The 24,801-nt window shown below is 38.4% G+C and overlaps 1 protein-coding gene across 2 annotated transcripts in view; it reads left to right on the top strand.

The window, feature by feature from the left end:
• Positions 1–24,801, top strand: part of Znf652 (zinc finger protein 652) — a 76,030-nt gene that overhangs the window by 39,738 nt on the left and 11,491 nt on the right. The window contains exons 2-6 of one of the 2 annotated variants that reach the window (XM_026386750.2): positions 1,019–2,185; positions 4,644–4,791; positions 5,148–5,263; positions 5,722–5,866; positions 14,597–23,544. In XM_026386750.2, coding sequence (XP_026242535.1) covers positions 1,274–2,185; positions 4,644–4,791; positions 5,148–5,263; positions 5,722–5,866; positions 14,597–15,108 — 1,833 coding nt within the window. In that variant the 5' untranslated portion in view covers positions 1,019–1,273 and the 3' untranslated portion in view covers positions 15,109–23,544. Of the gene's footprint in view, positions 1–1,018; positions 2,186–4,643; positions 4,792–5,147; positions 5,264–5,721; positions 5,867–14,596; positions 23,545–24,801 lie in introns of those variants that run through there. The other variant, XM_026386751.2, reaches the window with a different exon arrangement.

Raw genomic sequence — 24,801 nt, forward strand, 5'->3', positions numbered from 1 at the left:
TAAAATTACTTTGATTGAAAACAATCCCAAAGTTCTGCAGTAAGTATAAAATAGAATCAGTAAATCTTTTGTTGTGCCCATGCGTATGGCAAGCATTCTTCCCTTTTGTCAGCTCCACAGGGTCTGTGCTCACAGTAGTGTTCATATGACTCAGCGGTTAAGTGGTTGGCTAAACAGCAATGTGAGGCATGTCACAAAGCAAATAGTGTGCCCTTCTAGTCTTTTTTTTTTTTAATGGATGGTTTTATTTTTCTTGGAATCATATCAACCTAATGGTTACTATTTCTTAGAATTTAGACCTCTGTGCAACTGACACATGAAAAAAAAAATCACCTAGTTATTGAATAAATAGATCTACTGAGTTTTCAGGCAACAAATTTTAAAATACTTAACATCTTTGAAGTCACTCTATTAAACCTGCAAACAATTACATCTATATCTAGTTATAATTTTTTTTAAAGCCAAGGGTATTTTCTTTCCCTTTTATAATTATATCAATTAGCTGCTTTATTTCCATGATTCCCAGGGCCTGTGCCACAACCACTTTTCTTGAAATCCCACTGTAGTCGATATGGTGACTGATGCTGAAAGAAAACCAGCTTATTTGAAGATCCTGAGTGTTTCATGATATTTTGTAACAGGGCTGTAGACTCTGTGCAGACACAAGCCTTGTATTCTGCCTTGTCAGTGTGTCTGTAGCATCTGGGATAACAAATGCTATGCATTAGTAGATGTTTATTCATCAGATCCATACTGTGTGATAGGCACTGTGCTAAGCTCTGTAGATATCTCGGTGAATTGGACATCCTAACAGAAAATATTTGTGGACTCATGTAAGCCAGTGAACTAATGGCCCATGCTGAACCATCTAACCATATAAAGCCTTGTATATGTAAGGAGCTTAATAATTTTAACTTATGTTTGTTATGTTTTTAATTTTAAGTTGTTATTGTGATAAAAGCCATAAAAAGGAAATGGTGATATCTGATTTTTTTTTCCTCTTTGTTTCTCTTTGTAGATAAGATGCTCCAAGTTCCTTGCAGCTCTCTTCAGAAGAAAATCACCTGTGCTCTGCTCTTGCCATAATACCAAACCCTTTTTCTTATGTTTTGGTGCTGTGACACTGGAAGAATTGCACAGAGGTTCCAGTAATATCTTTTTTTCATTTAAGTAATTCTCTCTGAATGGAAAAAGATTTGAGTCCTAATAATTACCTTATTTTAAAATTAATTCTCTATACTCTGAACTGCTTAATAAATTGGGCCACTTACCCATGAGCCACACAGCCAGTTCTTGTCAGGAACTGGTTGAAAACTGTGCTGTGCATGTAGCAGGGATGGCACAAGAAGAGAGCCGCCGTGGTCAAGTGCCATCTACTTTTTATCATGGTGCCAACCAAGAACTTGACCTGTCCACCAAAGTGTACAAAAGGGAATCAGGAAGTCCTTATTCTGTGTTAGTGGACACCAAGATGAGCAAACCACATCTCCATGAGACGGAGGAACAGCCATATTTCAGGGAGACAAGAGCAGTGTCTGACGTGCATGCTGTCAAAGAAGACCGGGAGAATTCTGATGACTCGGAAGAGGAGGAGGAGGAGGAGGAGGAGGAAGTCTCTTACAAAAGGGAGCAGATCATAGTGGAGGTAAACCTTAATAATCAAACATTAAATGTATCTAAAGGGGAAAAGGGTGTCTCTTCTCAGTCCAAAGAGACTCCTGTTCTTAAGACGAGCAGTGAGGAGGAAGAGGAAGAGAGTGAGGAAGAAGCCACTGATGACAGCAATGACTACGGAGAGAATGAAAGGCAGAAGAAAAAGGAGAAGATAGTGGAGAAAGTCAATGTTACACAAAGGCGAACGCGGAGAGCTGCCTCTGTTGCTGCAGCTACCACTTCCCCTACTCCCAGAGCTACCAGAGGGCGTAGGAAGAGTGTAGAGCCACCTAAGCGTAAGAAGCGGGCCACAAAGGAGCCCAAAGCACCAGTCCAGAAAGCTAAGTGTGAAGAGAAAGAGACTCTGACCTGTGAGAAGTGCCCCAGGGTGTTTAATACTCGATGGTACCTGGAGAAGCACATGAACGTTACTCACAGGCGCATGCAGATCTGTGATAAATGTGGCAAGAAGTTTGTCCTGGAAAGTGAGCTGTCCCTTCACCAGCAAACAGACTGTGAAAAAAACATTCAGGTAGGTCTTATCACCGAGAGGGCAAACTTTCCAGGATAGAACCTGGCTATTCAGATTCATCTGGTGTCTGCCCAAGAGAATAAATACAATAGGAGGCTGAAGGGACAGATTTCACCAATTTATCATTTTAGAAGCTTCTGCTTGGGTCTTTTCAAAACCAAGGCTTAACATTGTATTTCAAAAGCATTACATTTAACTAATGCTGGACTAGTGGGAACCCAGGTACACTGGAAGGGGGATCTCTTAGAGATGATTGACGAGGACGTAAAGTCAGCATCGACTTTGCCCTGAGATTCACTGTTGTAGGACATGTGATATAATTCATTCTGGCATCTTTTCTGTCAAGGTGGGAAACGTTGAGTAAAGGTCAGGAGTAGAGAAAGCTCCCTTTCTATTTAAAAGGATGCCAGAATCTAGTGCAGCTGATGGGGACAAAAGCCATAATGACGCAGACCGGTGGAAATGGAAGACCTCCAGGAGTGAGTTTGCTTTTTACCAGTGGAGAAATGACAACACTAAATTTGTCAAGAGGCTGAGCCCAAGGGAATATGCAAACTTTAAACAGAGGCTGAGTTGGTTGAAAATGTTGCCCACCTGCAGTGGGATTTCGTAATGCTACTATACAGTATTATTAAGGTAACAAAACATGGTATTCAAACCAGGCTGGAGTCTTGAAAGGACTGTTGTGGTAGGTTAAGAGGTGTGCTAATTATGTTAGGTTGTGTGGATTGCAGCTGTATTGTTTGCATATTAATGGATATTCATAAAAGGTAAGTCTTTGAAAGTCTAAGATGTGTACAGTAGAAATATTTTGTGCTGTATTTAAGCTAACCTTTTAAAAGATAAATTGTTTTACTTTGTTTTTTGGAGTGCTGCTTATGTTAGTGATCATTTTTAATTTTTACTTTTCTTTTATTGCTTTTAATCAACTGAAGTCATTGCCTTACTTTAAAGTGAATTTTTAAAAATATAAATTACATTTGCTAAAGATCCACTGTTTTTTGGTCTATCAATTGTGACTTGATTTTGACACGTGGTAAATAAAAGAAGATTTGAGTCATGGCTCCTCTGTCTTTCAGCAACAGCCAGTGCCAGTGAGTGCCCTCTCTAGGGTGTGAATTGGTTACAGCGTTTAAAGCCAGCGGGAGGGTAATGCTGCACCCTAGGGGTCAGAATTGGATTCCTTAATGATTCATGTCTAAAAAAGTATTCCTGATCTTTAGTTATAGAATACTTTGCTTAACTTTGCTTTTAGTTACAGGATAAAAAATATTTTAAAGATCTTTTTTTTGTATGTGACTTGCCTTACTATTCCTCATCATGGTATGTTTAAACTTGTGTTTATAGAGTTTGCAGAGTCCGCTAATTGAATTTTCTTCGAATTCCTGAAGAACACTGCTTTGTTCGTGTATATATATATATATATATATATATATATATATATATGCTTTGTATAGATCCTGATAATCCCAATGACCTGGTAACAAGTGAAAAATCAAAACTCTGCCCTATAAGATGGCTTATGGAAGTGGTTTGTCCTTTTCTAGAGCATTTTCTAGCCAGGGACTTATCCTTCAACCCTGAATTCTCAGAGTTCTTGTTTCCTGCAGTGACAGTGATGTTCAGAGATCTTTATTTACAGAGAACACTAACTTGTTTTCTAAGTATTGCAAGGTCTATTGATTACCAAGAACTTTTGGATATTGTTTTTCTTTAACCAGAAATATTTTATTTTGTTGCTCTATTCTAAGCTCCATGACATAAGAGACTAGGCAGTGTGATGTCTTTCCTATAGATACATGTAAGACAGATCTGGAACAGGGCTGTAGGGGAAAAGGAGGAATGATGCTAACAGTTTAGAGGTTATACTAATTTCTACCAGAGGGAAATGTTTAATGGAGTAGATTAGATTTGGGAAAATACAACAAAATCTCACTTGTTAATGAGGGCTCCAAATGCATTGTCTAAGGTATAAAAATATTTTTGTACTTCTGCAGATCTATAACCATTGTTATATGTTGTTTTATTTTTATTTATCATAATTTAAAATTAGTTTGTGTTTTCTGGTCAACGCCTATTAACTGCATAGTGCCTCACGTGTGAGAGGCAGCCACCCTGGGTAATCCACAGACTAAATAAACCTGAAGGTTCTTTTTGTAGGTACAACACTAACTTGATAATAGCAGTCACATCTTTGATATTAGTGGAACTTCCACTTCTTGTTTTACTTTTTGCAATTGTTATCATATTCCTAAAGTCTCTCTAAAAGATGCATCTTGTAAAATAGAACATATAGATGTTGGTGCTGGAATCTGGACTCCACGGTGGAATAGCATTTGTTTAGATTCCGGCCTTGTGCTGTGAATCTAAAGCACATCCATTTCATCTGCCAGGAGGCCAGTATGGCTTTCTGCCATAAATAAAGTAAATAAAGATTATTCCTATTTATCCTGCTCAGTGTGTTTCCTGTAACAAATCGTTCAAGAAACTCTGGTCCCTTCATGAACATATCAAGATTGTCCACGGATATGCAGAAAAGAAATTTTCCTGTGAAATTTGTGAGAAGAAATTTTATACCATGGCTCACGTGCGGAAACACATGGTTGGTAAGTTTTTTCTGCTTCTTTCTCTCACACCTATAATTTCCTCTTGTTCCTTGGTGTGCTTTATGCTCTGGATTGGGCAAGATATGTGGAATTGCTGTACTTAAAATCAGTTTTGACATGTTGAGACTAAATACAGCATGTTTTCAGTAAGCATCACCAAATTGGATGGTGTAGTTTTCCACACTCAGATTTCTTTTTAACTTCGTTATTTTTCTCTTCAGAGTATACTATTAAAGTGTCACCAAAAAAAAGTGTAAAAAGTTAAGATGGCATAGTTACCTTACAGTACATCTGGCTTTCAACTTTGAGCTTTTTTGGTAGAATTATTTTGAGTGTAAGTGTGTTCTATGTTGCAGCACACACGAAAGACATGCCATTTACATGTGAAACCTGTGGAAAATCCTTTAAACGCAGTATGTCACTCAAGGTGCATTCCTTACAGCATTCTGGAGAGAAGCCCTTCAGATGTGAGGTAAGGACTATGTCACCCCATAGGCCAGGTCCAGAGCTAACGTTGTATAGATGGTGCAGCAATGAGAGTGAGGTGCTGAGGTACAAGGTGCATGGCCACATGCCACAGAAGCTTCAGAGGCACACTGAGCTTTGTGTGCACTCTCACTTCCAGGAAGAGAAATGTCCTATTTAACACATGGTTAACTCTCTTAGATTAACTTGGGAATAGCATGTAATGACTTATTTTTTCCTTCTCAGTGATTCACAGAAGTTGAGTATGCTCCAGTAATAATTATATGGAAAAAATCCCTTTTATTCATAACTCAGCTGCAGAAACATAGCAAAGCCAAGTAGCTGACATGAGCAGGTTCTATTTTGAGTATGAGAAATAGACCTAATGTCAGAGATTGTGTTAGGGTGGTCTCAGGTAAAGCTTCTGTGATTGGCATTAAAAAATCTTCACTATGTCCAATGCAGAACTGTGACGAAAGGTTTCAGTACAAGTACCAACTACGCTCCCACATGAGCATCCACATTGGGCACAAACAGTTCATGTGCCAGTGGTGTGGCAAGGATTTCAACATGAAGCAGTACTTCGACGAACACATGAAAACACACACTGGTAAGGATTTCTAAAGTACTTGTTGATAATCACCTGTGGGTCTACTTTGTTTTAAATCTGATCCACAAATTTTCATCCTAAGTGAAAAAAATTCAATTTTAAATAAACTAAATATGTAAAAATACAGATTCATAATAATTAAAAATTTAGCTTTCATAACTTTTAAAAAGGTTTATTTGTGACTGCCTTTTAACTGTGGGTTTATTTAAGGAAGTGGGTTCTTACTTGTGGTTCAGGAACTTCTGAAATCTTGCTTTATATATACATATGTTATTTTTCTCAGGAAAATGTTCTGGGTCTTAAAAATTGAAGGACCCTTACTACTTCAAATAGAAGACCCTCTGATATTCCCAAAGTTTGATTGGATTTTTAAAAATTTCTTTTATTATTATTATTTTTTTTAAATTTCACCAGTGTAGAAATTATTTTATTTTATTTTATTTTTAAAGAAAGACTCTTTTTTTTAATATTTATTTTTTAGTTCTCAGCGGACACAACATCTTTGTTGGTATGTGGTGCTGAGGATCGAACCCGGGCCGCACGCATGCCAGGCGAGCGCGCTACCGCTTGAGCCACATCCCCAGCCCCTTATTATTATTATTTTTTAGTTGTAGTTGGACACAATATTTCACTTATTTATTTTTATGTGGTGCTGAGGATCGAACCCAGGGTCCTGCATTTGCAAGGCCAGCTCTCTACCGCTGAGCCACAACCCCAGCTCATGATTAGATTTTATTCATTAAAATCTTGCTACCTTTCAGGAACACATTCATTAAATGAAGCTAAATAGATTTTAATCACTTTGTGGTTTTAGGGACATGGCTTCATAGCATGCCTTTGAACCCTGTCACCACTTGATTATTCACATTGTAGGGAACTGGATAAATTAATAGCTCTCCACATAAATACTATCATTATTTTACAGTGTGAACTTGATGTTCTGGGGTTACCCATCTCTGCACAAATTGAAGAGAAGATTGAAGAGCATGTAACAATTTTAGATTTCTAAGTAAAATCTAATCAGCAGAGTAGCAGAACTAGAAAGAACCATAGGAGATTATCTTGCTTAGCCTGCTGTTCTTTTTGCTTAACTAGTGGTGAGGAAATTCTACCCATGGCTGGATCTCTTTAGTTCCCATTTCTCTGTTGAAGTCCAAAGAAAAATGCCTGCTTGGTAGCTTTCTTTCTTATTCAGAACAGAGCACCCTCAGATTGTAAGCACTGGGCAAGGTGAAGTCATGAAGTGACTTTATTTAATTACATTAGACCCCCAAAATGGTAATAACTGAAGATATAGCTCAAGTAAATAGCAAGATCTATCAAAGTATTTAACAGAGTCTCATCTTCACTGGCTCTTAGACTCTTAGTTCTAATTGAATCTCTTTAGGATTCAATTTTTCAGTTACTTGGCAGGAAACAATGGAACTAAACAGAACTTTTTTAATATATATTTTTAGTTGTAGATGGATACTTTTATTTATTTTTCTATCCATCTATTTATTTATTTATTTATTTTTGTGTGGTGCTGAGGATTGAAACCAGGACCTCATATGTGCTAAGCACAAGTGCTCTACCATTGAACTACAATCCCAGTCCAGAACAGAAGTTTTTCGACGGCAGAGGTTGTGTTGCATTCACAAAGAGTACTCAGCCTATAGGTTCTTGGTAAATGTTGCACTGTTGAAAATGGCCCCCAACACTAAGTTTGCCTCTGCATTCACCTCTTCTCTGCATGTTTCCCTGTGTGTCTTTCTCCTTGCTCCTTCTTCCCTCCTTTTCCCATTTTCTTTCTTTCCTCCCCTTTATCTTTCTATTTATTCTTTAGACCTTTAAAGGTCTACAATATGAAATCAAAGTGTATTTTATACTTATTTTAGTTATAAATACAATTTTATGCTAAATATTTTTCTTTGACCAAATAGGCTAGCTGGGGCTGGGGATGTGGCTCAAGCGGTAGCGCTGGCATGCGTGTGACCCGAGTTCAATCCTCAGCACCACATACAAACAAAGATGTTGTGTTTGCCGAAAACTAAAAAATAAATATTAAAAAAAAAAAAAACTCTCTCTCTCTCTCTCTCTCTCTCTCTCTCTCTCTCTCTCTCTCTCACTCTGTCTCTCTTATCTTGAAAAAAATAGACTAGCTGAACATTTCCTATTTTTTTCTAAAGGAATACAATTCACTTAATTTTTTATCTTTCTCTTTAAAAGGGCGATACATACCGGGCACAGTGGTATTTGCCTATAATCCCAGCAACTCGGGACTGAGACAGGAGAATCACAAATTATTGCCAGCCTTAGCAATTTAATGAGACATTCAGCAATTTAACAAGACCCTTCTCAAAATAAGAAAGTAAAAAGGACAATTTAGGGAGGCCCTAAGCAACTTAGCGAGACCCTGTCTCAAAAATAAAACCTTAAAAAAAGGCCTGGGTTGTGGTTCAATGGTAAAGTGCCCCTGGGTTCAATCCCCTGTACCCCTCCCTGAAAAAAACAAGTAATATACATTTATTAAATTATCAGAAACTATGAAAATCACAAAATAAAAATAAAATCTTTGTTGGGTAGGGTATTGAACACCTGTAATCCCAGTGATTCAGGAGGCTGAGGTAGGGAATTCACAAGTTTGAGACCAGCTTGGGCAATTTAATGAGATCCTGTCTCAAAATTAAAAAAAAAAAAAATGAGATCTTATCTCAAAATATAAAAGGGCTGGAGATATAGCTCAGTGGTAAAGCTCCTCTGGGTTTAATCTCCAGTACCAAAAAAATAAATAAAATCTTACCAACAAGACCACTGTTAATGTTATAGTATGCATCCATTTTAAAAAATGTTATAATTTTTAATACATATAGACATACATAGTATGCATATGTGTTTCTGTGTTGATATGAAAAGTAATGAAACAAGGGACTGGGTGTGGTTCAGTGGTTGAACATGTGCTCAGCATGCATGAGGCCCCGGGTTCAATCCCTAGCAGTAAAATAAAACAATGTAGTCTTTATACACTAGTGTAACCTGTTATTTATCTTACTACGTCATGTCATTATCAGCAATGGAATTTAAATCTCTAAATAAGATTTCTTCTTATAAATTTGATATAAGAGTAACTATTATTTATCATTACACAAAATGCCAGGCATTACATACATGATCTCATTTAATCAATAAAATCTTTACAACAGTCCTATAAAATAAAAGATGTTTCCTCCATTTGGTTAGCCAGTTCCTGTTGGACATTGTTTTTTCTGTCTCCAGTTTTTCTACTGTTATAAACAATAGGGTGATAAACAACCTTGTAGCTTACACATCCAAAGTTATTTCCCTAGATCAAATTCTGGAAGTAGGATTATTAGGGCAGAGAGTGTACACGTTTTTGACTTAGCAGCATGTATTGCAAAATAGCCTTTCACATAGACTCCTACTAGCGGTGCATGAAAATCCCCATTTCCTTCACCTTTTTTTTTTCTTTCTGGTTTGGTATCAGCAGTACCTAACCACTGAGCAACATCCCCAGCCTTTTAAATTTTTTATTTTGAGACAGGGCCTTGCTCATTTGCTGAGGTTAGCTTTGAAGATGTGATCTTCCTGCCTCTGCCTCCAAAGCTGCTGGGATTATAGGCGTGTGCCACAGTGCCTGGCTTCTCTCACCCTTCTAACTGTAATATTTCTCACTTGATAGGTGAGAAGTGGTTTCTTCTTGTATTAATTTACATTTAATTAATATTGTATAATTGAATATTAAGTAAGTAATATTAACTAAGATTGAACATTTTTCACATGCATATTATCAGTGCATTTTCTTTTCTGATTTGCTTTGTGCCTTTTCTGTGTTCATCTTTCTGTTGCAGTGTTTGATTTTTCTTATTGTTTATAATAAGTCTTTCTATATTAAATGTGCTAGACCTTGTTTAACATCCATATTGAAATACTTCTGCTGTCCTGTCATCTGCCTTGTAGTATTATTTGTAATACTTAAGTTGTGAAAAGCAGCTGGATGGTAGAGTTGGACAAGCCTGGACCCTGCCACTTATGAGCAGAATTACATAATATCTATAGGCCTCTAGTTTCTTGGCATCAATAAGAATGACTGGGAAGCAGAGTAGGGGAGAAGGGTTTGCTTTGGAGAAGGAAAAGGGAGCCAGGCACAGTAACACACACCTGTAATCCCAGTGACTCAGAAGAGGCTGAGGTAGGAAGATCACAGGTTCAAGGATAACCTCAGCAGTTTAGTGAGACCCTCAGTAACTTAGCAAGACCCTTTCTTAAAATAAAAAATAAAAAGTGCTGGTAAAGGGCTGGGGATGTGGCTCAAGCGGTAGTGCGCTCACCTGGCATGTGTGCGGCCTGGGTTCGATCCTCAGCACCACATACAAACAAAGATGTTGTGTCTGCCGAGAACTAATAAATAAATATTAAAATTCTCTTTATCTCTCTCTCTCCTCTCTCTCTCTCTGTCTCTCTCTCTCTCTCTTAAAAAAAATTTTAAAAAGTGCTGGTAAAGCATTCAATGGTAAAGCGTACCTGGGGTTCAATCCCCAGTACCAAAGGAAGAAATTATTTAAGCCTGGATGAAACTATATTTAGAGACAACAGCATATTTTGATGGGCATTAAGGCAATTATGAAAACTGACATTCAGTGGGCTATGTCTTTGTAGATAAAGAGAAGTGAGGCACAACTAATCTAGGGAAGTTTATAAGCCACAAGGCAGGGCTTCCTGGTATGGTATGGACATGGGGTGAGTTCAGAGTAAAACACCTGCGATTCTCCTTGTACTGGGCAGAGTGTCTTGTGCTTAGGGACATAAGGATGAAGACCTGGTTTCTGCCCTCAAGGAGCCTACAGTCTGATGAATGATGATGGTGATAATAATAAAAGTATCTAAAATGCATTGAGTGTCTGCTATTACCACATCCTGCTCTAAGCATTTCCACTTGTGTATTCTGTTACAATAACCTATTAGTTAGGTTATTATCTTTATTTTTCAGATCAGGAAGCTTAGGCTCAGGGATTAGGCAACTTGTCCAAGGCAATATGACTCCAAATCATCCATTTAATGATTGTGATATAAATTTAATGAAGCAAGATAACAGGACATCAGCTTCCAGGATTTGTTGGAGTGCCCAAGCAGCTCAGGATCAGAGGAAATGATATGTGCTAAAGAGTCCTAATAACATGCAAATAAAATTGCCAGTCTATTAAATTATGAATGGCAGATAGTTTTCCCCAGTACTAGTGATTGAATCCAGTGGCTCTCTACCACTGACCTACACCCCAGTCCTTTTTATTTTTTTAATTTTGAGAGAGGGTGAGAGGGTCTTGCTCAGTTGCTGAGGCTGGCCAAGAACTTAGAATCCTTCTGCCTCAGTCTCCTGAGTCACTGGGATGACAGGTGTGCACCACCACAACCAGCTAGTTCAGAATTCTTAATGCTCTTTAGTCAGAATATTCTATGCCTAAGGAAAAATCTATATTAGAAGATAAGTTATAATCAGAAGATTGTCAGGAACAGAGAAGTAGAACAGAGGAAGGCAACTGAATGATCTTAATAGTGAGTGCTATACATCATTGAATCCAAGAAGCCATCAGTTGAAAGACAAAATTTATATACTGCTGAGGAAATGCTATAAATTAAACATGATGTGTCATTGATTATAAAGTATATGCCAGTTTCAGAGATCTTAAAACATGGGGGAAGAGATATATCTTAATTAACAAATATTTATTAAGAGTTTGCTAAATGGCACTACTAAGGTAAGCAAGACTGAGATAGTTCCTGGGTCCACAGAGCTGTTGGTCAGGCTTGGGGGCAGGTGAGCAAGCATGACAGTGATTTGGCCGTAAAAGCACAGGGAGGAGGGCTGGGAATGTGGCTCAGGCAGTAGCGCGCTCGCCTGGCATGCGTGCGGCCCGGGTTCGATTCTCAGCACCACATACCAACAAAGATGTTGTGTCCGCCGAGAACTAAAAAATAAATATTAAAAATTCTCTCTCTCTCTCTCTCCTCTCTCACTCTCTCTTTAAAAAAAAAAAAAAAAAAAAAAAAGCACAGGGAGGAGTGTGAGGGGCAGGGAGACTGATCACTGTAATACTGGAGAGCATTACACAGGGATCAGATCACAAAGAACCTCTTATGCCCTGTAAAATATTTTGAACTTTATTTTAAGGACAGTGAAAAGAGAATGATTTTAAGTAGTATGTGACACAACTCTCTGAGAGTTAAGTCTGACAGTAGTGTGGAGAGAGGACTGGAGGGTGGGGAGCAGGAACAGAGATGGTAAAACTGGTCAAGTGGCTGTTGTGTAATCCAGGTAACAACTGTGATGATATGAACTGTAATGGCAGTGGATGAAATCTCAGCCATGGACAAGGTAGAGTCAAAGGAACGAGGTGATTGATTGGATATTGGTAATGTGGGAGCAAAGAATCAAAGGTTGGTCTTAGATTTGGGGCTTTATACTATTTTCACAGTAGGGAATAGTGGAGGGAGGAACAGATTCGTAGGTAGGCTAATTAATTTAATTTTGAGATATCTGTAAGACATTCAAGTGGAAATACCAGTAAGCAGTTTGAAAAGTAAGCTTAAAGCTCAAGAAAAAGATTCAGGTTAGGTATATAGATGCATATGTTTCTGATGCTCATTTGTTGGCTAGATCATTTTTTCCTTGGAACAGTACAAAAGACAGCTAGCCAGACTCTTGCTCTTTGCAATCTTTCCTGTAGATTGTCTTCGTTTATAACATCCTTTCTCTGGGTTCCTCATAATAACTCTTAATGTTAGGTCAGCTTTATTAGGTATGTCTTTGTGTATTGATATACATGCTGGTCTAGTTACTTTGATGAAGTTAGCTGTTCCTGTATCTTCTAGCAACTAAATATGGCCATGGAATGTTATACAAGTGGTTGATTTTCTTGGGTTTTTTGTTTGTTTGTTTGTTTGTTTGTTTGTTTTGGTATGGGGATTGAGCCCAGGGGCACTTAACCACTGAGCCCCATGCCCAGTCCTTTTTTATTTTATTTAGAGACAGGGTCTTGCTAAGTTGCTGAGACTGGCTTTGTTTGAACTTGCAATCTTCCTGCCTCAGCCTCCCAAGCCACTGGGATTACAAACTTGTGCTACCATGCTCAGTTAGGTGGTCGATTTTAAATGTTTAGCCAGTTATTACATTTTATGCCCATGACTTGGGAGGCTGAGGCAGGAGGATTGCAGGTTGGTAAAAGGGATCGTGTCTGGTATACTAAGTAGTGATCATCGAATCAGGTGGAAAGTATTTTCTCAGACCATGGTAATTCAAAGGTTAGGTCCTTCAGCTCTATTTCCAGGTAGCTGTTGTGAGTGAAGAATACTAACTCTGGAGAGTCAAGGAGGAGGTGGTTCAGGGGGTTAATGAGTTATCAACAACTGTGTTTTTAAAACATTCCATTATATAAGTAAATTGTGTTTATTTTAGAAAAACAGAAGATACAGATAAGTGTTTATAATAAAGTCAGTATCACACATAATCCCATTACCTAGAGATAATCATGGTAACATTTGTAGTATTTCTTTCCATATTTTTTCTATGCATATTTTACTTGAAGGTAGATAATACCATGCATTTTAATAATATCAAGCATGCATTTTCACAATATCAAGCATTTTCATGCCTGTTTTATTTTATGGTTTATAGATTTTCATGTTAATAATTATATTTCAATACTTTATAATGTTTCTAGTGATATTTTCCATCAGGTGGATATACTATGATTGATTTAATCACTTCTGTGTAACACAGAATTTGAAGTTTTAAAGATGATTGGAGGAAATGGATTTTAAAAGAATGAAAACAAGCTGAGCTAGAACTCATTCAGATGTGAGTATGAGTCACAGTGAGGAGCCTCAGTGCAGGGCTGGAATAATGGAAAGCGGAAAGATAAGAGCTACACAATAGCTTGGAAATAGCACTGACAGATGGAGCAAACTAGCCCCTTCCAACTCTTCAAACTGATCCCTCAGGGAAGCAAGGGAAATTCTGTCTTCTGTGGTAAAGACAATAGGAGATGTTAAGGTTTCTACTAGAATAAGAAAGTGGAGAGAAGAAATATGACTGTGACCATAGGACTTTGCTCCTAGTTATGGGGAGTCCCAAAGTGGAGGAAAAAGAGTAAGAAAACACATCCCTCTGTGTTTACAGAAATGCACCCGGAGTGTGAGTGCTCTGGTCCACATACAGACACAGACTTTGGAGCAAGACTTTAGAGTTTTCAATTTGGACCCTCCTCTAACAAACAGTCAGCAGCTTTCTTAACTTCCTCATATCACCTTGTAAGGTCACTGTGAGGATCACCAAGATTAGTAGATGTGAAGCGATTAGACTAGAATCTGGTATACTGTAAGTCTCAATACATGGAGAAGGAAAGGAGTGGCAACTGAAGTGACAGCAAGTGCTCCTAGCAGGGACCCGCTAGTGTGAAGAGAAGAAGCCATGCAGCTGCAGACCCCTGCCCCGCCACCACCTTCCCCCAGTCCCCTCTCCATTAACCAAACCAAGATGGTAGGTTGCATGTGAGTGAGTCATACTTGTGACTGCTCTGATCTCTTAAGTTGCAATCTGGGTGACTCTTTTATGACTAGAATGTAAGATGCGTGCAGAAGAGAAGTGGTAATCTCCTTTGTAAATATGAGGAATAACATCAGCACATAGTTACTGCCCAGTGGGTTAATCCATTTCCGTGTCCGTGTTCATCTCAGGAGAGAAGCCCTTTATCTGTGAAATCTGTGGCAAAAGCTTCACCAGCCGCCCCAACATGAAGAGGCACCGCAGAACTCACACAGGCGAAAAGCCCTACCCCTGCGACGTGTGCGGGCAGCGGTTCCGCTTCTCCAACATGCTCAAGGCCCACAAGGAGAAGTGCTTTCGGGTGACCAGTCCCGTGAATGTGCCGCCTGCAGTCCAGATCCCACTCACAACTGCCCCAGCCACCCCAGTTCCTTCTGTGGTGAACACACCCACCACCCCGGCTCCTCCCGTCAGTATGAACCCCGTTAGCACTCTTCCCCCACGGCCCATCCCCCACCCCTTCTCTCACCTGCACATCCACCCGCACCCTCACCACCCACACCACCTTCCTATCCCTCCAGTCCCTCACCTGCCCCCACCACCAGCTCTCTTCAAGAGTGAGCCTTTAAATCACAGAGGCCAGAATGAGGACACCTTTCTGCGGCACCTGGCAGAGAAGAACAGTTCAGCACCGCATCATTAACATCCATCTCCTTAAGCACGTTCCCCAGTTGTGTTCCCACGGTGAGTTGGTGGAGCATTTCTGCAGTTCTCAGGCTCTCCTCAGCTCCCTCAGGGGCTTTGCCATTGTTGGGGTGAATCAGCAGACCCAAGGGAGTGAACCAGAAGACGACCTTGAGCTCACAAGGAAACTCATCTAAACCAGGGAACCACTGAACTAAAGCCCAATTTGCTTGCATTTTCTGATGACTTTTATAAATTTCAAATACTCAGACTTGTGGGATTTTATAATTTCATATCAGCTGATGAGGTATGCTTGCTTTTATATCCTGGACTTCTCCTCAAAGAGGGGATAGGCCTGGTCTCCTTTGTACTAATCGGGAAGGCTGTGAGATTAATCCAGAGCATTAATTGTATCACTGTGTATTGTAATGAATTCTTTTCAGCTTTTGGTGCTGGCTACAGAGTTAAGCTGGCCATGTTTCACAGTATATCAAGCATTATAGAGAAAGATGGAAATTTTCTTCTTTGTGTAGCTCTCCTAACACACTCTTTATTTTACTACAGAAATTATTTTAGAGGTTTTGTATAGACTTCTTTAGTAGTCTGTTTCTAAAATGAAATGTATTTCAATAAGCGGTGTAATTTTTTCTGTGTAGCTAAACCTATGTTGTAAAATAGAAAAAAATTTTATAATCATCAAAATGTGATTCTTAAAGATGCATATAACTTCTATAATTCAAAGTTATTCTTACATCCGTACAACTCAAAGGTGCTTCAGAAACTAGATGTGTCTGCAAGGGTCGCCAGACCAGGTCCTGCAAAAACCAAGGTTTTGCTTTCAGAGTGTGGTGTAAGTACTTGGTAGTTTAAAAATCTCTGCTTAGCTCTCAGATGTCCATCAGCCTCACTGACATGCTCCTCTCCTCCATGTTGCTTTGGGCCCCGCCATGCATTGAATGGATGATTTACAGAGGGTCCTGCCTTGAAAAGTCTTGAATGAAGTTGTTCACTGTTAGAAGGAAGTAGAGATTATTTCATCTTAGTCACATCTGTTTCTTACTCTCCTTAGGAACTGTATTTACATTTAACTCTTCTGGGAAGACAAATTAGAGTCTCTGTTTTTGAGGTTGCTTTATTTTTCTAGAATTGTTATGAAAAACTAAAATAGTAAACCAAAATCATAAACTTATTGCTGATAGTGGCTGAGAAATTTGAATGAGAAGACAAATTGGTTGAGTTTTATGTTATACATGAAATGTGGATATGCCTACAACTTTGAGCTATTTTAACTTAGTTTAAATTATAGTGAGGGGAAATTCCTAGGTTTTGCTGCCCTGTCCTCTGAAGATAGTTATATAACACCAGCACCCTTAGGTGAGGAAGAGAGCAGTACCTCTCCCTCGTTTTTCTAGGTGGCTTCCTTTTTCAAGTTTGGGGGTCTTCCAATGGGCACCATCAACCGGAGCTGATTACCTGGAAGGGAAGGTTGAACAGAAGGGCTAACACAATGATTGCATTTAACTGACCACATTTATCCAGACTCATTAGAAGCTACAAATTTTATATTTCTTCATCTCAAACAACTGGGTTCCCACACCCCCTCCTCCATTTTTTTAATCTTGAAATTTCTTCATTTCTTTTTCCTCGGGCTCTTAAATCATTGCCTGAATCCGAACTCTTTTATTTATTTTTTATTTTTATATGAAATGTGCAGATATGTGTCAAGCACTTTTCTGGATGATTAGCTCTGTAGCAGGGATAAATGGAACTCTCAACTGAAGTTAGGTCTCTATTTTTAAACAGACCACTGTCTACTAGCTTTTTGGTTTAATGTTTCCAATTTTTTTCCTTCCGATTTTGCCTTTGTCTTCTATAATGCATAGGAAAATTTTGCAGTGAGGCAGAAAAATATCTTAAGACATATTTTTCTTCCTGTTTTTGGATGTAAGTTTTAAAGAATGGTATTTTTAATATTTGTGTACATTCTTTGAGCCCCCAGGTACCCAAGCTGGTAAGGAATTTTAGTTCCTTGATTTTGACTGTTATAACTTTAGTGACTGTCTTCCCCTGACCTCAATAGTCTCTTTTGCATTCCATGACAAGTTTGTAAATCCACACTTTTATGTAGACTTTTATCATTATTTCATGGTCAGGCCTGTAATATTAAAATAGTTTTATAAAAAGATGTAAATTATACCTTAGTTAATTGGTTATACCTTATTTTGTTCTAAATAAATGTATAGAATTGGGCGGCAATTCTGAACTCTAGACTTGAGACCATTGAATCAACTATTTCATGAGGTGTTCTATAATTATATACTGGAAAATTCAGGTAGTCATCTTTGGTTTTTCATTCAAGCAACTATAGCCATAAGAAAATATCTGTTACACAGACAAAAAATAGTAAGCAAATAGCCACCACTATTCTTACAGAAGGAAAAAAATGATTGGAAAAAAAAAAGAATTAACATTGTCACACAGTATAATTTTTAGTGAAATGTATTGTGGAACAATCTAGAAACTTATAATTTTCTCCCCTGGATAGGTGTACCTTTCCTTATTTGGGATTTGTGGTCTTCAGGAAAACTTCTCAGAATATGATTCCTCATCAGTGTCATTTTATGTATGAATAATGAAATGCATTAAGAATAGTCATGACATTAATGCTTCTGAATACAAGAACTATAGGATTAAGCCTTAAAACATGTATGTGCATCAGGTTTAACGCGCTGAAGACTCAAACTCAGGGTTGAAATTTTGGTTGGGGTCCTCTACCAAAATAAAAGTTACATATTCTATAGCACCCCATGAATTCTTCAAAGCCTATGACCTCCTCATTATCTGTTTTTGAAAAAAAAAAAAAAACTCTGGAGGAGTTTGAGTCCTCAGCTCTTATCTGTACTTATATCTCAAAGACAATAAAGGCCACATTTCAGCATTATATAGATAATGAGGCTGTCTCTCATTACTATATCTTATACTGTCTTTAAAGGCTTGTATCATTGCAAGGGTTACTTATTTGAGGAAAATTTCCCAAGGACTTTCTTGAGTTGACATTGCATTTTTGGTAGTTAGTTGTGTTTTTTTTTTGCATTTTCTATTCTTTTCTCATAGATTTATCATTCAAATGTAAACTCTTCTTTAGCCCTAATAAAAGGTTCCTGTTTTCTCAAATTGAGTCAGGTAGGCTTATACTGAGGTAGGTTTTTAAATCTGAATGAAGAAAAAAGGATGAAGAGTTTAAAGGCACATGGCCTCCTTTCTAAAAGTAAGATTTGATTCTTACTTTTAGCAAAGATCTCTGAATAAAACTTTACTATAGTTCAAAGAAACCTGTGCAGATCACTCCCACATACTTTTATAGTCTACCTTTTACACTAATTATTCTAAATTAACGATTGAGCATAGAAGTTTCCATAATTTTATACCATCTTTTTTTAAAAAAAAAAAAAAAAAAGAAAAACTACACTTTATCGGAAGTACCTTTTTATTGTAGTTAGAATGCTCCCTGTGATTTGATTGTCCCTAGCCCACTAACTGCAGGCAAAATGCTTTGAAGAGGAACTTGTAAACTTTGAATTTTTTACTTCTTAAATTTTTTTTCAGTTTTTATTTTTGTTGAATGGATGTGTGTGTTTTTCATTTTTATTTCACTGGAAGTTTTAAATTTTGAGAATCTGGAACAAAGAGAGAAATTCTTTGCAGATGTATAGGTAAATTTAGCCCACCTTGCAAATTTTTAAACAACATCCTGTGGTAGGTAGGTTTTTATTTTCACTTTTTTTTTTTTTTAAGTGTTCATATTAGATGAACACTTCTGTTTGAGCTACTGTATGGAAAAGACAACTCTTGTTGCATTGCTGGTCCACATGATGATGTTCCAGACTGGGGAGGATTTAATTAAAATGGGGATAAGTTATACTTAAGCATTTTATCGGTTAACTATAATTTTTTTTTAAAAAATCAGCTCACTTGGAATTCTTTCAACTGTAAAACTGAGCAAGTAAATATTGGGTCTTAATTTTCCTTTGCCTGCATCAAGATAGGAATTTCCTAAAAGACCATTTTTTTCAGGAATGAAGTTATAAGCCATTAGAGATAGTGGCATCTCATGCAATAACAACGCCCTAGCTGACTTGCTTTTGTCATCTGTAGCATTCATAAGAGATAATGACAACCTTCTAACCATGGACACTACCTCGATAATGCAAACCAGAGGTCCTCTCTACACTTTCTATGGAAGCCATAAAAGTTGCCATCAGAATATTCACTTTCATAGTTCTATGCTTTTATACTCTGTAGACATTTTTATAGACTTTATGACCAGATCTTTTTGTCTTAGAGGATAGGCTTTGCAAGACTTTAAGGAAAATCAAACTCCTAAGTTTTCCCAATGTTGAAGCTTCAGCCTCAGTAAATTTGTTTAAAGAACTAGATAACTTACCATTTATCAAATTTGTTACTTAATTCAAACTAATTTGCAGAATTGCATATCCAGAAAACAAACTTTTCTTTCTTGTTTCCTAAGTAGAAGCTATGTTGTTGTAAGAAATGACTCATGAAGTGGGTTTCTTTCTATCTTGTCAACTCTGTGGATCACTCCATGATACATGTCTTGTCCCTGTGTGCCTGGCATTGTTTTTGTTTATGACAGATAAAGTGAGAATATGCCTCTCTGTCTAGGGCTATGATCTCACTGCAGCTTCAGTCTCTCTCACTCTGTTCTTGAGTGCCTTCAAAAAGCCAGCATCCTGGAGCATTATTTTCCTGGTCTAAATCCTACCTCTGATTATTTCATTCTGCATGAGTATTGGGATCCACCCTTGCTCCGAAGGGTTTAACTCTACAAACTGGCTAAAACCTTGGACAAGAATTCTGAACACATTTTTTTGTTGTTCCTGCATGTTGTTTTCTGTTTACCTTTTAAACTTTGATTTATATCTTATTCATATATTGTGTCACTAGTGTTGAAAGATATTATCCTTATCTTGCTCTTCACCTTCTTTTCTTTCATGAGAAGCTAGATGTTCCTTTAAAGGTCCTTGAGTCTCTTTTGAACATCATTTTCTCATCTGAAGTCTTCCTGAATGCCTGCCCTTCCTGACAAAGGGATTCTGAATGCTGCTGTTGCTCTGCACCCTCTTCTCTTTTGCAAATATTTTGCAAGGTTGTACCCATAACTTTCTTTTAGTCAAAATGAATTTAAAATTGCTCTCTGGATTTAACAGAAGACCTTCACTGATTTCTTTCTTTTTAATCTGCCTCTCTCATCTCTCAAAAACCTCTATTTACTTTCTTTTCTAGTTATTGTCATTTAAATTCATTTAAAAAGTATGATTGATACATAATACCTGAAGGATGTAATAAACAGAGGGTCAAAGTGTGTTCTGTCTGTGATATGGGCATTTCATTGATAAAATTTATTTTAGCAATTGGCTAATTGTTCACAGCCAAAACTAGTCTGTGCTGTGTATAGGTTGATTGCTCCTAAGTACTCCTCCAAAGGTAAAAACAAATGAACCCTTTAAAATGAGAAAAATGATCAGGCGTGTTGGCCCCCACTATGATCCCAGGGACTCTTGAGGTAAGGCAGGAGGATGGCAAGTTCAAGGCCAACCTCAGTAATTTAGTAGGACCCTGTCTCAAAATAAAATTTAAGAAAGGGGTTTAGGGACGTGGTGGTGGAGTGCTCCTGTGTTCAACCCATGGTGTCACAAAAAAAAAAAAAAGGAAAGAAAGAAATTGGGTTCCATTTTGTCAGCAAATAAAACTATTGAATATTTTGGCCTTGGTCAGAATCTTTGCTTTCTGACCCAAAGTCTCATGTCTCTTCCCTTAAAGTTACTAGTATTCAGGTTTTCAAGACTAATAACCACATAAGGTGGGAGTCTAAAAAGGTAGCTGTTACTAGATTCTTAGCCCCTGTTGGCTGGTGATAAACAGTATGTTATTCATAAAAATTGGTTGTGAAAATTGGGTATATACGATAATGAATAAATTCAAGCTATCAAAAGGTTTCACTATTTGGAATGGAAAGACAAGTTTACAAAATATAAGAGGTAGATTTCTGTATTATAGAAATCAGTAACGAGTTTATTGTTTTAAATTCTTTTCACTTCAGTTTGCCTTGCTAATGCCCATTATTGACCTAGAATTTTGCTACTTGAGTACAACTGGCTGTCTAAAGTATGCTGCTTTCCAGAGTCCCAGGCAATAAAACAATAGAGAGCCATATTTGCCTGTCATTTGGAGGAACCATGTCTTTTGAGACAGACTGCTGCCTTGTTTTTTGTCTTCAGTAGGAAACATTTAGTGCAAGAATCAAAGGGAGTTCTTGCCCCGCCCGCCGCGCCCCCCCCCCCAAGTGTCCCTACAGCTCCAACTCCAGGTTGCTTTCATGCTATTTTAGCTTCTCTGGTAAGATTAGGGATGTTCAAATTACTTGAAAATGATTCTTCAAAGGACATGTAGGAAATGGAAAAGGGGGGAAAAAAAGATGGAGCCTGGATTTTGCTTACTTCAGAAGGAAATTTGATACTTGCATTGGATAGTTGGATCCACAGAGCCTGTCTCTGTACTGGATGTGCCAAAGAATGGAGTTCTTTCTGAATGTCTGGCTCCTGTGAATGAACACAACTTCTGCCCCACCTTTTACAGGTGAAAAGGGGCCATGTGATCAGAAGGACACATCCTGCATAAGACTTGAGACTGGTTCCCTATAGTTGAAAGTTGGTGGAAAGTCTTTTATCCTCCTAGAACTCTTAACCCTCCTAGAAACATCTTTCATGTCTTGATTATTCGCCTCATTAGGTCGAAAAGAAAAACAATGTGGCATAGTTTTGATGTGTACTTCTACAGTTGTATTTTTGAGGGTATATATGTGGCCTCAGAAAATCAGATGAGTTCTCAATCTTCCAATAATTCGAGTATGCATTTTATTCATTTCTGGACATGGGCATATGCAGTACTTGCTCTTTCCACAAGGGGGCAATAAGGTACTTTACCTTTATTCTCAGCTTATAAAGATCCCTTTTTAAGTCTTTTTCTGTAGTGCTGTCTCTTGACTCAGTGCTTATTTGTGTATCTTGATTATTTAAGGCATTTTCCCTCATTACTAAGACCAGTAGTTGCTTAGCCTTCATGATGCAAGCAAAGATTTATGCGCAGGTCTATGGTCCTTGTGGGTCAGGCAGTTCAATTAACTAGTCTTTGTTAATAGTGGTGACCAAGATTACAAGCCTTGCCTTGAGGGATCTGCAAGTGCTGAATGCACAGCAGGAAGGCGACCCTCCTTATTTCCTTCTTCCACATCCCACCTGCAGCAACTGCAGCTTGGACCTCCTTGTCTGCTAGTCTTCCAGGTAGGGTGGGGGAGATTTCCTGCAGCAGGCACTTCTCTAGTTTAGAACTCCAGCTGTGCTCTCTGGGTGTGTGTTGAGGCTTCTCCCCTCATTTGAGCTCATTGCAGCAGCATCTTCATAGTGAACATGTCAGTCATCAATTAAGGGAAAACACCAGGCTGTGAATATTTACCCTGCTGAGCCAGGAAGTATTTACACCTGGGAAGGCCTTCTTAACTGATTTCTGCCTGGCCCCCTTTTCCCTGCCAAGTCCGTTCACTTATAATTCCAACACTTCACAAAAAACGAAACGGAAGCTGTGATTGATTTAGGTATCAGGTGCCCAGGTGCAACTTTTTTTTTCATTTTGTTTTCCCCAACAGTACTGAAATCACTTGCACTTTTCCTCATTTCTTCAAGAAAAGAAAATCCAGTTTGCTTGCCAGGAATTGTTTAGCGTTAGGTTTACAAAGCTTGTTGTTGAATGTTGAATATTGTCCAAAGGAGTTTGACAAAATAGAAGCTGCTTGGTCCCTGTTCTGCCTGCTAGGTCATAAGGATTAAGGCCGTGTGGCTGGGGTACTTATGTCAAGTCCAGAATGGGGCAGTGTCCCTCTCCTACCTCTCTGTGGAGATGCTGTTGAAGATCAAGTTGGACTCAGTGTAGGGAAAGTATCTGTCATGCTGCAAAGAAGTTTAGAGGAGTCTTTCAATGACAGATAGGTAGGACAGGATCTCTTAAGATGGGAAAGACCAGGGAGAGGAGGGCTGCTTGGCCCAAGGGAACTGCAGTGGGGTGGGCTCCTGAACCAGCTGGCACTGCCTGGCCTCCCTGGGTCATCTGTTTCCCCACATCCTGTCAGATCCCTCGGTGTGCTGATTTTCCCCCGTGTGTTAACTATACCAATATTATTTTTTTAGCAATTGAAATGCACTTTTTTATTTCAACTCAATCATGATTTTAAGTATAAAAAATTTATAGATTGTTAAAACTACTTTTTGTGTATTTTTAACCACTCAATGTAGCATTGTATATTTTATTCTTGTGAGACTCTGGTACAAGGTGTGCCGCTTAATGATTTTTTTTTTTTTTCTGAGATGCTGGGCCTTTGGATGTGTACGGTAACCAACTTAATGCTAATGTTCAAAGTAAAAAAAAAAAAAAAGCATGTCCCTCCTGTGTCTTTCTTCATTTCTTCCTTATTCCTGGTGAGCATTTTTTAGTTCCCTTGCTTAATGAATTTCCCTTTTAATATAAAATGAACAATCCTACAAGCCTTACTAGAGTGAATGACTATTGTCTCTGTGATGGTTATGGGCGGCCCCAGACCACTACCCTGCCTCGTCCTTTGGGAATAACTTGTCTTCAAGGCCATTGAACAAAACTAGACTGATTGCAGTGCTGCCTAGCTCCGTGCTCATTGGTCCCACTAACATTACTCTGTCCATTGGAGTGATAATCTGAAAATGTCCTTGGGAAGAGTACTTGGGGAAAGGATCAGGATTTGGGTTCTGAACCAGTTTGAAGAAAAATAAACAAAGATGCAAACAGCATACAAAATTTAGTCTGTGAGAAGAAGTGATTGTAAAATAGTTGGGATGAGACTTCTGTCCCCACCCCTACCACCATTCATTCATTTAGTTATCCTGCATGTTTGCTGCTGGGAATTCAGCAGTGAACAAGACAGTTGCTTTCCAGTGAAGGAAACCCCACAATAAACAAACAATTTTCAAATACAGTGTGTCCCACATGGTCCCTTATAATGTGTAATCACCTCACAGGCAGGAATGCACTGAATGAGCGAGCAACTAGTTTGTGTCCCAAGCTCCTCCACTCACGACCCACCCTGCTTTGTTCCTTCTAAGGATCTCAATGAGGGAGTTCAGTGCTTAGGAAGGAAATCTTATTGTTCCAGTTTCCCTTTGTATGAAACCTCTTAGAATGGAACAAAATTGGCCAAATCATAGAATTACCATTGCATCTCTGTCTAGAGATGTGTTAGCACATTGCTCATCTGTACCAAGTAAATACTCTTCAGTGTGAACTAAATCAGTACTTTCAAACTCCGGCCCTGAGTTTAATCAGAAATATATTTCACCAATATTTTGCTATCTAATACACTTATATGTGATTTTGGGGGGGGGGCAGTAGTGGGGATTGAACCCAGTGCTTCCTGCATGCTAGGTAGGCAAGCGCTGTGCCACTGAGCTCCCATTTCCTTAAAATGTTTTTTGGGTTTTTTTTTTGGGGGGGGGCGGGTACTGGGGATTGAACCCAGTGGTGATTTACCACTGAGCCACATCCTAGCACTTTTTTTTTTTTTTTTTTTTGAGATGGGGTCTTGTTAAGTCGCTGAGGGTCCCTCTAAATT

This window comes from Urocitellus parryii, chromosome 7 (genome assembly GCF_045843805.1).
Source record: "Urocitellus parryii isolate mUroPar1 chromosome 7, mUroPar1.hap1, whole genome shotgun sequence".
Taxonomy (NCBI): domain Eukaryota; kingdom Metazoa; phylum Chordata; class Mammalia; order Rodentia; family Sciuridae; genus Urocitellus; species Urocitellus parryii.